This window comes from Onychomys torridus, chromosome 4 (genome assembly GCF_903995425.1).
Source record: "Onychomys torridus chromosome 4, mOncTor1.1, whole genome shotgun sequence".
NCBI lineage: Eukaryota > Metazoa > Chordata > Mammalia > Rodentia > Cricetidae > Onychomys > Onychomys torridus.
In genome coordinates, this window is record NC_050446.1 from 101,491,976 (window position 1) to 101,505,106 (window position 13,131).

At 46.1% G+C, this 13,131-nt stretch overlaps 1 protein-coding gene across 3 annotated transcripts; it reads right to left on the bottom strand.

Annotated features, from left to right (window-relative positions):
- Positions 1 to 256: 256 nt before the first annotated feature.
- Positions 257 to 3,231, bottom strand: Itpripl1 (ITPRIP like 1). 3 transcript variants are annotated; one of them, XM_036185083.1, is made up of 3 exons: positions 2,995 to 3,231; positions 1,737 to 1,977; positions 1,154 to 1,489 (listed from the first exon to the last, which is right to left on the bottom strand). In XM_036185083.1, exons 2-3 carry the CDS (start codon positions 1,961 to 1,963, stop codon positions 1,225 to 1,227), a joined length of 492 nt encoding a protein of 163 aa, XP_036040976.1. In that variant the 5' UTR covers positions 1,964 to 1,977; positions 2,995 to 3,231; the 3' UTR covers positions 1,154 to 1,224. The 3 variants fall into 3 exon arrangements, with proteins under 3 accessions (XP_036040974.1, XP_036040975.1, XP_036040976.1); XM_036185081.1 differs by having other exon boundaries at positions 257 to 1,977; XM_036185082.1 differs by having other exon boundaries at positions 257 to 1,977; positions 2,991 to 3,068.
- Between the last annotated feature and the right edge of the window lie 9,900 nt (positions 3,232 to 13,131).

The following is a 13,131-nucleotide window of genomic DNA, read 5'->3' on the forward strand; positions in this document are numbered from 1 at the left end:
ATCCTGAAGTAGGGACTGTGGCTATCAATCAAGGGAGGAGAGTAGAATGCATCAGTTTGGGTGGGTGGGAATCAAGCTAACTGCAACAAGCCATTTCAAAGAGAGCATGGAGCAAGACACAAAAAGAAGTCAGGAGACTAAAACATCATCATCATCATCATCATCATCATCATCGCCCCCCCCCCCCCCCGGCTGCAGCCTGTGAGCAAGGTAAAGGTCACATACACCTCTGGTATGTGAGAAATAAACTCTTTGCAGCCTGAAGAATCAGAAATACCTTCTACCTTTTTTTTTTTTTTTTTTAATGGCCTTTCCTTTAAAGTCCTCCAGCCAGTGGGGGGCAGGGCAGTGTTTTCACCTGGGCCAAAAGGTTGTGGAATTCCTCCACTGCCTGTGTGTGTGCCACTGGATTTAGCACCAGGTGCTGGAAAAGATTGACAGGCTCAGCATTCCGAAATGTCTTAGGGATTGGTATGGTCAGGGGCAGGAAGGTGTTACCAATGAGGAAGTGATGGAGAGACCTTTGCTGGAGGCCTCGGCCTAAGAACCAGAGAAGGTCCTGGAGCCGCTGAGAGAGCATGTTGTGCTGCCAGTCTGTTAGGGGCAGTCGGAGCAACAAGTGCATGAGGGCTGTTTTGAAATGGTAGGGGGTGAGGACAGGGCGGGACGCTCCCGGGGGTAACGTCTGGTGGTCCTGCAGACTCAAAATGATCTGCAGGCACTTGAGGTGGCAGGTGTTCTCAGGGGCAAAGCGCCCCACCAGCTTCAGAAACAAGTGTTCACAAGCTGCAAAGGACTCAGGCCAGTCCACACTGGTGAGCTGTTCTTGCCCAGGGGCCTGACTCACCAGGTAGACCAAGGTATCTTCCCGTTGCACCCCAAGAACCAAACTGATCAATATAAAGCGGCCTGAGCGGTAATCCAACCTGAGCTTGCAGGTGGTGGTAGACGGTGGGAGAGTGAGCTTAAAGTCGTATTTGTGGGCCACGAGGGCCCAGGCATTGCTCACCATGTTACGGAACCACTGCACAGTCTTACACACGTCCAGGTGCGAGCCAGTGCAGAGAGCTGCCTTGATGGTGCTAGTACACGTGTTCAGGATGGCTGAGTGTTCCCTGTGGTGGTGCACCAGACACAGCACATCCCCCAGGACCTTCTCATGTTTGCAGATGCATTCAGAGTCCACCTTCACAGAGCCACAGCGCCGGCCCAGGGCCGGATCTCTCATCTCCAAGACAAACATAGTGCCCTGCGGAGGGACAATGGGCACCAGGACATCAAACTTCTGGGTCTCATGGAGGGTCCCCCACTTCTCAAAGGCAGCGCCAATGCCCAGGCAGTCCTCCAACTGTGGGTGAGCCTCCCGGCGGCTGAGCACCCGACAGGCCTCAATGAGATCATCCACAAAGCTCTCCACAAACTCACAGGTGCAGGACAGGTCACGGATGGCATTCTGGATATAATGTTTGTAAAAGGATTCCAGGGCTTCCTGGGAGGGGAGATCAGAGAACCAGGTGTAAGAGGTGACAGGTACAACACGGATTTCTTCCTCTTCCTCCTCACTGCTGGAGTCGAAGGCCGGTTCATGCTGCATGTTCTGTCGCAGAAGCTCAAAGATGAGAAAAAGGCAAAAGAGGCCCGTGTTCCACATGTTTCCCAGCATCCAGCCCAGAGGCCCCCCATCTTGGTCATTGGCCTGGAATGGCCATCCCATGTCCTTCTTCCCCAGCACTAACTGATCACTGGATGTGTCTCCTCTCCAGAAGTTCTCTGCTTTCTGCTTCTGCTCAGCGGCTCGCCGTCTCTCTTCAAACTCTATTTCTAACTGCCGCATCTCCTCGCTCATTCGCTTCTCCAGCTGCCGACTCCTGGCTAGTGTGTCCAGGTCCATCCGGTCACTGACCATCAGGGGGTGGTGAACAACATACATCACTGCTAAGAACAGCAGGCTTATCACAGCCATGGAGGCCTCTGCATCTGGAGAAGTAGGAGGATGGGGGTCAGTGGTGACTTGCCGGGCACATCTGTTTTCCAGCCCATAGTCCCCAGAGCCCTGGTACCTCAAATCCTGGATACCAACTGCTCAAGAGGAACAAGGTGCACAGAGCTGGCTTTTGATGGAGCAAGGGCAGGCTGCCTCGGAAGAGGTTTAGGGAAGGGAAGTGGAGATGGCAGGGCATACCCTGAGCCAACTGCTTTCCTTCCACATACTGTGGGTGAATTTAGGCTGCCAGAGGGTTGGCATGAGGCTGTTTTTATTCCAGTATAAGATGGGGAAGGGGGACCCTTACAGTAGGGTGGCCTCACCCGACTCATCAGTCCACCTTGGGCACCAGATATGCCCTGCCAGTCCCAGAGGCTCCCTTCCACAAGCAGAAAACACAGAATCGGTCTGGACAATATCTTCCCCATCCTCGGGTAGCCAGCCTCAGTGCCCAGCTGCAGCATCCCACTTCCTCTGTGACTTCACAACCCTACCCGGTGTCATTTGACCACTTAGCCTCACCACTGTGCCCTGTAGGAGCCAGACAGGCACTGGGCTGCCAGCTCCTTGAGTACTGCAATGTGGTTCTGAGGCAGCTGCACTTCTCAGCCCAGGAAAGTGCAGAACTCAGTGGCCAAGATCCAACCGACAGACAGTAGCAGAGATTCCCTGGCCCTCCCCACCCAACCACTGAAGCCTGAAACTTCCGGCCTTCACCCCCACCAATTCACCAGCTACTGGGCTCCCGGAGTCACGAAGGGCAGTGCACCATGGATATCGAGTTCAGGTGAGGGTCTCTGCCCGCTTTGGAGCTGAGCCCATCTGCTCTCTCCATGAGCCCTGTTCAATACCAGAGCCGCGCGGGCTCTGCCTCAAAAGTGGAGCCCCCTCTGCCATTAGTAACTTCCCCAAATTCCACGCTCAGACAGTGCAATCTCACCCATCTCTCCTGACCCAATTAAAGACCCAGATTAAGGGTTTCTCTTGGAATTAGGGGCCACCTTACTCACGGTCTCTGTTAAGAGCAAGAGAGCATTCTTAAAGACACAGCGCGGCCTGGACACCCCTGCCTTCTTCCGGGCGTGCACGGCGCTGCCAGTTCATAGCCGGCACCGACCGCACGCGTGGTCTCGACGCGCTCTTTCTGGGTACAGACCATGTCTCGGACAGTCCAAAGTCTGTGGACGGCTGTGACTACCACGCGGTGCTGGCGGGGGAGAACTCCAGCAATCCACAGCGGTTCCCGCCTCAGGGGTTCCGCCCCGGCAAGCTCCACCCCTTGCCCAAAGCCACGGGGCGGGGCCCGGGGCAGAGGCTCAGCCGCGCTGAGGCCCTCCCTAAGGGCACACACCTTCTGTCCCCAGGGCGTCTCCCTTTGAAGGGCCAGCAGAGCATCTGTGGCTACCCTCTCACAGTACTCTGCTTCGTGCGGTGGCACAAGGCTGAAGTGCCTGCTGCCACCGTCACCACGTTCCTTCCTGGACAATATATACTTAATGAGAAAGCGGGTGGAAAGACGTGGAGACAGAGCTAGGAACTTACTGGGAAAAGCCAATTCACTTCTCTCTGTCTATGCAAAGTGAAAAAGGAGGTGTGGTTAGGGACCCGTAAAATCAGCATCACTCGATGGGGAAGATAACTCAGTAGGCGGAGTGTCTGCTGCCCAAGCGTGGAAATACGAGTTTGGGTCCCCAGGCATACACCTCTAACCCCAAAGTTGAAAGGACAGAGCTAGGCAGGTCCACTGAGTTTAAGTGGCCAATGAGTATATTAAGAGACCTTGTCTCATGCCGGCTGGTGGTGGCTCATGCTTTTAATTCCAGTACTTGGGAGGCAGAGGCAGGTGGATCTCTATGAGTTCAAGGCCAGTCTGGTCTACAGAGTGAGCTCCAGGACAGACAGAGCTGTTACACAGAGAAACCCTGTCTCAAAAAAAACAAACAAACAAAAAGCAAAAAAACGAGAGAGAGAGAGACCCTATCACAAAAGTAGAAATCCATAAAGACACTGATATGTACCTATGTCCTCCACAGGTACACAGGAGGCAGGTGCATACATACCCATGCAACATACACAGGTGAATGCATCACCACTATAGACCTCACCTCCAGACCATGCCCAAAATCATGTATCTTTCCCCAATCATAGTGACCATTAGGAAAGGAGATCTGTCACTCAGAGTCCTTGGAGCCTTGTTGGCCATACTCACTAGTCACATAAAAGTAAGAATCCTAAATCTAGCCAGGCAGTGGTGGTATATGCAGTAGCAGGCAGGTCTCTCGAGTTCAAATCCAGCCTGGTCTACAGAAAGAGTTCCATTACAGCCAGGGATACACAGAGAAAGTCTGTCTCAAAAATAATTTTAAAAAAATTTCTAACCCTTCAGGCAGCTCTGTTGATCATACATCATATCAAAGAGAACTTCATAAAGTTAGATAAGGCTTAGTACATGTTAATGCTAACAAGGGGTTGGAGAGATGACCCAGTGGTTGAGAGCACTGATTGCTCTTCCAAAGGACCCAGGTTCAATTCTCGGAACCCACATGATGGCTCACAGCTGCCTGTAACTCATGCATGATGTATAGACATATGAAGACAAAACACCAATACACAAAAGAATAAACATGGAGAGTCGGATCAGCTGTAAAGGGTACTTGCTCTTCCAGAGGACACTTGTTTGGTTCCCAACCCACAAGGTGGCTCATATCCATCTGTAACTCCAGTTCCAGGGAATCCAACAATCTGACACCCTCTTCTGTCTCTAGTACAGAATGTCTCTAGATACAGAATGCCCATCTATACAAGTGGGCAAAACACATGTAAACAACTTTTAAAAGTAAATCAATTTTTTAAAAAAGGGAGATGCCAACAAACTATAGAACTATTATCCCACTTAAAGATCACACTTGAGTTGACAAAAAGCTCAGTATCAGAGAGCATCTTTGGTTTTTGTTTGTTGGTTTGTTTTTTGTTTTTTCTTTTGTTTTTGTTCCCCAACTTGTTTTGTTTGGGAACAGAATATCACTATGTATCCCTGGCTGGCCTGGAACACAGAGATCCTGTCTCTGCCCTCCACAAGCTGGAATTAAAGGCGTGTGTTACTATACACAAGCTCCAAGCTGTATTTCTTTCTTTCTTTTTTTTTTTTCTTCAAAGATTTATTTATTTGTCATGCATACAGTGTTCTGCCTGTATGTCTGCCTACAGGCCAGAAGAGGGCACCAGATCAGATCTCATTATGGATGGTTTTGAGCCACCACATGGTTGCTGGGAATTGAAGTTAGAACTCCTGGAAGAGCAGCCAGTGCTCTTAAACGCTGAGCCATCTCACCAGCCCTCCAAGCCGCATTTCCATATTATTTGTTTTTATTTATTTATCTTAGAGACATAGTTTCTGGCTGTTCTGGAACTCGCTCTGTAGACCAGGCTGGCCTCAAGTTCACTGATCTGCTGGTTTTCTGCCTCCTGAGTGCTAGGATTAGAGGCGTGTGCCACCACTGCTCGGCTCTATTTTTATTTCATGTATGAGTATTTTGCCTTTATGTATGTATGTGCACCATGTATGATGCCTGGCGCCCAAGAATGTCAGAAGATCCTCTGGGACTGGTTCTGGGAAGTAAACTCAGGTCCTCTGCAAGAGCAACAAATGCTCTTAACAGCTGAGCCATCTCCGCAGCCCACCTGCAACCTGTATTTTGTTAACTTAGGAGTAGGAAAAATAGGAAACCCTCCAAAGTTCATGCTGATTGGTGATTTTATACAAATGACAAGTGAAAGTAAGCTGTGACTCATTTTAACAAGCCAACTCCTGCATTGTAAGTATTTACCTTTGCTAAACAGAAATATAGTAGATTTTCTGTGAAATAAATTTAGCTGTACCTTTTAAAAACTTACATTGTAAACCAGACATGATGCACAAGAATATAACCCCAGAATTCTGGGGGATCTGAGGCAGGGGATAAGTTCAAGGCTAGTCTGGGCTACATGATAACCTAAGTTCCTTGTGCTCAAAGATAAGCATTAGGGAAACCAGGAATGTTAAACACACAGAGCTGCTCCTCAGTGGAAGAGATGTATAACTGATTTCTGCCCAGAAGGCTGGGAATGGGTGTGGCTAATAATAGCCCAGGTGATCCTTGCTCCATCTTTATGGGCAGGAGCTCCTCCAAGCTCCCACAACCAGGACCAGAGGTGGCTAATAGTCAAGATGACTCTGTGCTATCTGAATGACTGAGACCACATAAGATCACCCCCTCCACCACCGTAAGATAGCACATACAGCCTATCTTTAGAACCCATCTTCATGGAAGAAGTGACATGTACTTTGAGAAGAGTTTCAGTGTAATTATGCCTCCTTGTGCGCACAGGATTGTGTTACATCAGGAAACTCCCCCCTCCCCCCAGATTGTACTGTACTTAAATAGACTAAAATAAACTGCCTGGTGTTAGGCTCTAGATGTTTGAACAAATTTCCTCTGGTCTCATGTGGATCCTTATTTTGCTGGTGGTGGCATTTGCAAAGACCACTCTCCCCACCACTACACAGATTGGAAAGATGGTATACTTGGTAAAAATGCTTGTTGTGCAAGCATGATAACCTAAGTTCAAATCCCAGCACCTTCCTAAAAAGTCAAACATACAGGATGTATGTAATCCCATTGCTCATTCAGGGAGATGGGAAATAGAGACAGAATCTCTGAATGCTCAGGGGCCAGCTAGCCTGGTGAACCCAGCACAGAAATAACAAAGAGACCCTGTCTCAAAGCAAGGCAGAAGGTGAGGACACACTCCAGAGTGACGCCTGACCTCCACACCCTTGTAGTGCCCTGCACACACAAAATGCACAAGTATGTCACACCAGATGAAAGTTATGCAATAGCCAGGTATGGCGGTGAACAAAGAAGGAGGAGGAGGAGGAAGGAGAGGAGGAAGAGGAAGAAGATGAGGAAGAAGTGGAAGAGGAAGGGGAGGAAGAAGAAAGGGAAGAGGAAGAGGAGGAAGAAGAAGAAAAGAAAGAAGAAGAGGAATGGAAGAAAGAAGGGGAAGAGGAAGAAGAAAAAGAGGAAGAAGAAACTTATGAAATGATCATTATGAACAACACAGGAAGTAGCTACCACCGTAACTGCCTTGACTCTGCCTATTTGCCACCCAAGACCTAAACTTGTTTAACGCCTTTCACCCTTTGGTGAGAGCAGGTGCTTAAAGACTCAACGTTGAGAGAGGCATCGAGGAACAATTGCTTTAAAGGCGATTTATTCCTTTATTCCTAGTTTTCCATCACAAGATTATTGGTACACTTCACTGGAGGGGGTGGGGGGGTGGGAAGGTGGGGGGTGGGAAGTGGGGGGGTGTCTAGATAGGGTTTCTTTGTGTAGTCCTGGCTGTCCTGGAACTAGCTCTATAGACCAGGCTGCCCTCTAACTCAGAGATCCACTTGCCTATGCCTCCTTGCTTAGACTTGATACTTTTTTTTTTTTTTAAGATTTATTTATTTATTATGTGTACAGTGTTCTGTTTGCATTTATCCCTGCAGGCCAGAAGAGGGCGCCAGATCTCTTTACAGATGGTTGTGAGCCACCATGTGGGTGCTGGGAATTGAACTCAGGACCTCTGGAAGAACAGCCAGTGTTCTTAACCTCTGAGCCATCTCTCCAGCCCAACTTGATACTTTTTAATGAAAATAAAACACAAAGAAGTCTTTAATCCCAACACTTGGGTGGGGGTGCAGAGGCAGGCAGATATCTGTGAGTTCCAGGTCAGCCTGGCCTACGAAGCGAGTTCAAGGACAGCCCAAGCTGTTACACAGAGAAACCCTGTCTCAAAAAACCAGATAGATAGATGACAGACGGATGGATGGATGGATGGATGGATGGATGGATGGATGATAGGCCGATCACAAAGCAAAATGCTGCATGCAGGTGAAATTTATATTATGGTGATATCACTTTCTTTCTTTTCTTTTTTTTTTTTTTTGGTTTTTCAAGACAGGGTTTCTCCGTGTAGCTTTGTGCCTTTCCTGGAACTCGCTTGGTAGCCCAGGCTGGCCTCAAACTCACAGAGATCCACCTGGCTCTGCCTCCTGAGTACTGGGATTAAAGGTGTGCACCATCACCCAGCTTGATATCACTTTCAACACTGACTTTTGACTCTTTTTTTTTTATTCAATATGTTTATTTATTAAAATTTTTTCCATTTTACATACCGATCCCAATTCCCCCTCCCTCCCCTTCTCCCGCCTTCTCACCTCCCTCCCACTCTACCCCCATCCACTCCTCAGAGTGGGTAAGGCCTCCCATGGCAGTCAACAAAGTCTGGCATACCAAGTTGAACGAGAGCCTAGCCCCTCCCCACTGTATCAAGGCTGAGCAAGGTATCCCACCACAGGGAATGGGCTCCAAAAAGTCAGTTCATGCACCTGGGATAAGTCCTGGTCCTACTGCCAGGGACCCCACAAACAGATCAAGCCACACAACTGTCACCCACATTCAGTGGGCCTAGTTCAGTCCCATGCAGGTTCCTGAGCTGTCAGTCCAGAGTCAGTGAGCTCCAACTAGCACCGCTCAGCTGTCTCTGTGGGTTTCCCCATCATGATCTTGATCCCTTCTTCTTCTTCTTCTTCTTCTTCTTCTTCTTCTTCTTCTTCTTCTTCTTCTTCTTCTTCTTCTTCTTCTTCTTCTTCTGAATGTGGAATGCCATTTATTGAGACTTTGGACTCTTAATATCAACTCCTAAATGCACTTGCCACGTTGTGGGAAGTAAACAAGCAAGACCTCCATCCCTATACCAGTTTGCAGCAGATGTTTTCTGAGCTCAAGCCTCAGTCCCTGCAGGATGTATCAGACATCACTGAAGAGAAAAGAATCACCCTGCATTCTAAACTTTACTTAGCTTTGCAATTATGGGGAGTCCATCTAACCTTCAATTAGGACCATTTAATCTGCAATGTAATAACGTTAAAAACCCACTATATAAATGAAATTATGCAGCACTGGGCATGGTGGTACACACCTTTAATCCCAGCACTTGGGAGGCAGAAGCAGGTGGATCTCTGAGTTTGAGGCTAGCCTGGTCTACAGAGTGAATTCCAGGACAGTCTGGGCTACACGTAGAAGCCCTGTCTGGAAAAAACACAAAATAAATAATTATATAAATACTCTCTCAGTGGAAATCATGTGCTTGAGGATTGATACCAGTCTTGGCAGTACTTACGTTTATGGAGACACTCCTCACAGAATAAATAAATAAAATCTCATTAACATAAACGTTTGCAATCAATTTCAGATGATGGGAGTGAGCAGAAGGCCCCCAGAATAAACCACAGTGCACTGAAGATGCTAATAGGGTAAACGACCCGACTGAACTTAGTGACTGCAGAAGATGAAAATGTTAAAGAGCCAGAGCCAAATCACTGTGGGCTATTTGTAGTTCCCTTGAGGGGCATTAGTTTCTCACCCCTGTATCTGACCTAACATCTTTTTGACTGTCAAAGCCTTTAAAATGTATTCTTAGCAGATCACAACTTTCTTTTTTTTTTTTTTAACAAGTTTTTTTTTTTTTAAGATTTATTTATTTATTATGTATACAGAAGAGGGTGCCAGATCTCATTACAGATGGTTATGAGCCATCATGTGGGTGCTAGGAATTGAACTCAGGACCTCTGGAAAAGCAGTCGGTGCTCTTAACCTCTGAGCCATCTCTCCAGTCCCAGATCACAAATTTCTACAGATAGAAAAAGCTAAAACCATCACTGGAAGAGAACAGTGGCTTAGGACACCCCAAGACCAAGTTTTCAGCACGGAGGAGACTTATTTGCTCCAGATGGACAGAGAGCAGGAAATAAGAGACAAAGACAGGAGATGGAGAAGGGGAAGGGAACAAGGAAGAGGGGGAAGGGGTATTTGTCCTGGAGTGGGACAGAGGACTGCCTCTTGATAGAGAGGAGACGATGTGGCTCAGAGGCATGACGTTTGTAAAAGTGAAAGGGGAAACCCTGTGTTAGGATGAGGTGTTTAATATTGATCGGACATGTTAATTAGGGTGGCCAAAGGGGGCTTTTGAGTGCTGGACTTCAATACTTTGATAGCTGGACCTTGGTAGTCAGCCTCAAGAGGAGGAAGTGGCCAATAAGGGAATAGACCTTAGTGGTTATTAGCTTTAGGAATGTCATCTAACAGTTTATTTAGCAAGGCTGTGGGAATCCGGGAGAAGGACAAGGCCTGCCAGAGCCATGTTTGCCATGCTGACTAGAGTCTCCCTTTAATCATCACATTATAATAGGGATCCAGACCTTAGCACAAGTGACTCCATGATGGAAGTACCATTTAAACTGTAAAACTCAGTACTGGGACAGTACCACCTGGCAAAACTAAAACAAAGGCCTAATCCATCGAAGTCCATGTCACTCTGGGAAAGTCTCTAAGTGTACTAACCTTGCTTTTTGGCCTCTGTAGTTCCACTTCTGGAACTTCTGTTCTTATTAACTGAAGTATGTCAACTTAGAACTTGGTTTTTGTGATTAAAAGCTCACTCTGAGAAAGGCACAGTCTACACTGGGATCCTGAACACGTTGGCTGGCTAATAAAGACTTTTTTTTTTCCTTAGTTTTTCAAGACAGGGTTTCTCTGTAGCTTTGGAGCCTGTCCTGGACTAGCTCTGTAGACTAGGCTGGCCTCAAACTCACAGAGATCCATCTGCCTCTGCCTCCCAAGTGCTGGGATTACAGGCGTATGCCACCACCACCCGGCTAATAAAGACTTTCTATTGACTTAAACCCATGTCTGAGCAATCTTCTCTGGTGGATCCTCCACGACAACGTAACATGTGAAACATGTAGCAGCATTTTCCCAGCTTACTATAGTCCAGCTACTTGTGGTCCACATCAAGGTGTTTAGTCAACACCTTGGTGCTTGAGTTTCTTTGTTCTGAAACTAATACAAATCTCACATAGCAAGTTAGAGTGTGGAGCAAGGCTTTGGGGACAACTTGAATGTATGCTTGCAGGTCATGTTTACTCACTTTTCACCCAATAAAATAATTTCTTCGGGGGTTGGAGAGATGGCTCCGCAGTTATGAGCACTGTCTACTCTTACAAAGGACTCAAGTTAGGGTTCTCAGCATTCACATGGCTGCTTGAAACCATCTGTAACTCCATTCCAGGGGTTCTGACACACTTTTCTGTCATCCCAAGGCACCGTGTGTACATACATGCAAGTGAAACACTACATAAAATATAACCAAAGAAATTTTTTTTGAAAAATTAAACATCTCAGCCAGGTGTGGAGGCACACACCTTTAATAATAGCACTCAGAAGGCCAAGGCAGGCAGATCTCTGAGTTCAAGTCAGCCTGGTCTACAAAGTGAGTTCCAAGACAGCCAGGACAACACAGATAAATCCTGTCTCAAAAAAAAAAAATTAACTAAATACCTCTTATTCCCTTTGAGGTAAGAGTTTTGGCACCTGAATATCAGGTCCCAAGGAAGATGCACTTTCACCAGAGAAGTCATCCAGATTAGCACCAGGTACTAGCATGGGACCCTCTGTGGTCATCCATTCATGATGCCCTATTGGTTGGTAAGTTCTTTCTGTGGCTTGGGGGCCTCTCTTTGTTTATTTAGAGGGCCACTGATTTATCCTGAGCTGGTTGTTTAAATGTCATATTTTGTTTTCAGACTGGTGGCTGGTTTTTTTTTTAATCTTTTTTTTTTTTTTTTACCAGAGCATTCTATGTTTTGTTTTCATATAATTTTCTTGCTTTTTTAAACTAAATAAATAAACATATTTATTTACCGGCATTTTGCTTCTTTTTCCTGCCACTCATCCAGTGTCTAATTCTGAATTTTTCTGTCACCTCTCCTGATCATTTCAACCTTACCACTTTTAGTTTAGGAATTCTATGAGCAAATGACCATAAAGAAATGAGAGGTACATTGTGCTCTCCACCCTAATGGGACAGAGGTATCATAGAGAACATTCCAGAAAGTGTAACACCCTCATAGGAAAACCTAAAGCTATACAGTTATGTCTTGGTTGAAAAGCACCTTACTAACTCAGCCAAGAAGATACTAATGAAGGTTGGTCACTCAGCCTTCCCATGTTGTACATGTGTAGGACCAGCCAGCGACACAGTAGGAGGAAGCAACCTCCTGACGAAAGCTGAGGAGTTGTTCTAATGAGTAGCACAGAAATCTGGTCAAAACCACAAATCCCATTACTAGCATAGGGGAATTTTTCAGGAGAAAACAGTAATTCAAGGAAGAAGTGACCATTTGAAGAAAACCTTCCATTTGGTACTCCAGCTGTTGGACAATTATGGTTAATAAACTCACAAGTATTTGGGGAAATGTAACCAGAGGTCATATGGCTTTACGGTTCACTCAATGGAAAGCATTTAATATATCAGATTGTTTTTTAAATATTAATTTATTCTATTTTATGTGTATGTGTATATGCCTAAGTGCATATATGGCACCATGTGTGTGCAGGTGCCTGTGGAGTCTAGAAGAGGACACTGGATCCCCTTGAACTGGAGTTCAGAAGCGGTTGCAAGACTCCTTCTATGGGTGTTGGGTATCAAACCTGGGGCCTCTGCAAAGGTAGCAAGTGATTTTAAACAATAAGCCATTTCTCCAATCCCGTATCTGATTATTTTTGCAGGTTATAAGCTAGAAGAACTGGAATAGAACTAAAGATTATAAAAGACTAGTTTAATTTGAATTTTAAAATGTTTCAGAATAGAAAGGATGAAATTTCTAATTTACAAAAAATAAAAATTGAGGTTGGAAAGATGACACAGTTGTTAAGGGCACTTATTTGTCACCTGGGTTCCCAGGACTGACCTGGCAGCTCACAACTGTCTTAATTCCAGCTCCAGGGGATCCAATGTCTTCTTCTGACCTATGCAGGCACCAGGCACCTGCTAAGAGCACATTCATAGCACAGGCAGAACACTCATACACAAAAAAATAACAATAATAAATCTTTTAAAAAAAAACAAAAAAATTGGGAACTATACAATTAAATAGATCTTAAAAATATAAAATTTTTAAAAAGGCCTTAGAAGCTGTATCAAGAGTAAACATAAATTGTGAGGTCTCTAATTAGCCTCACCCCAAATCCATGCTTCACCAGCACAACGTTCCTTTCTTT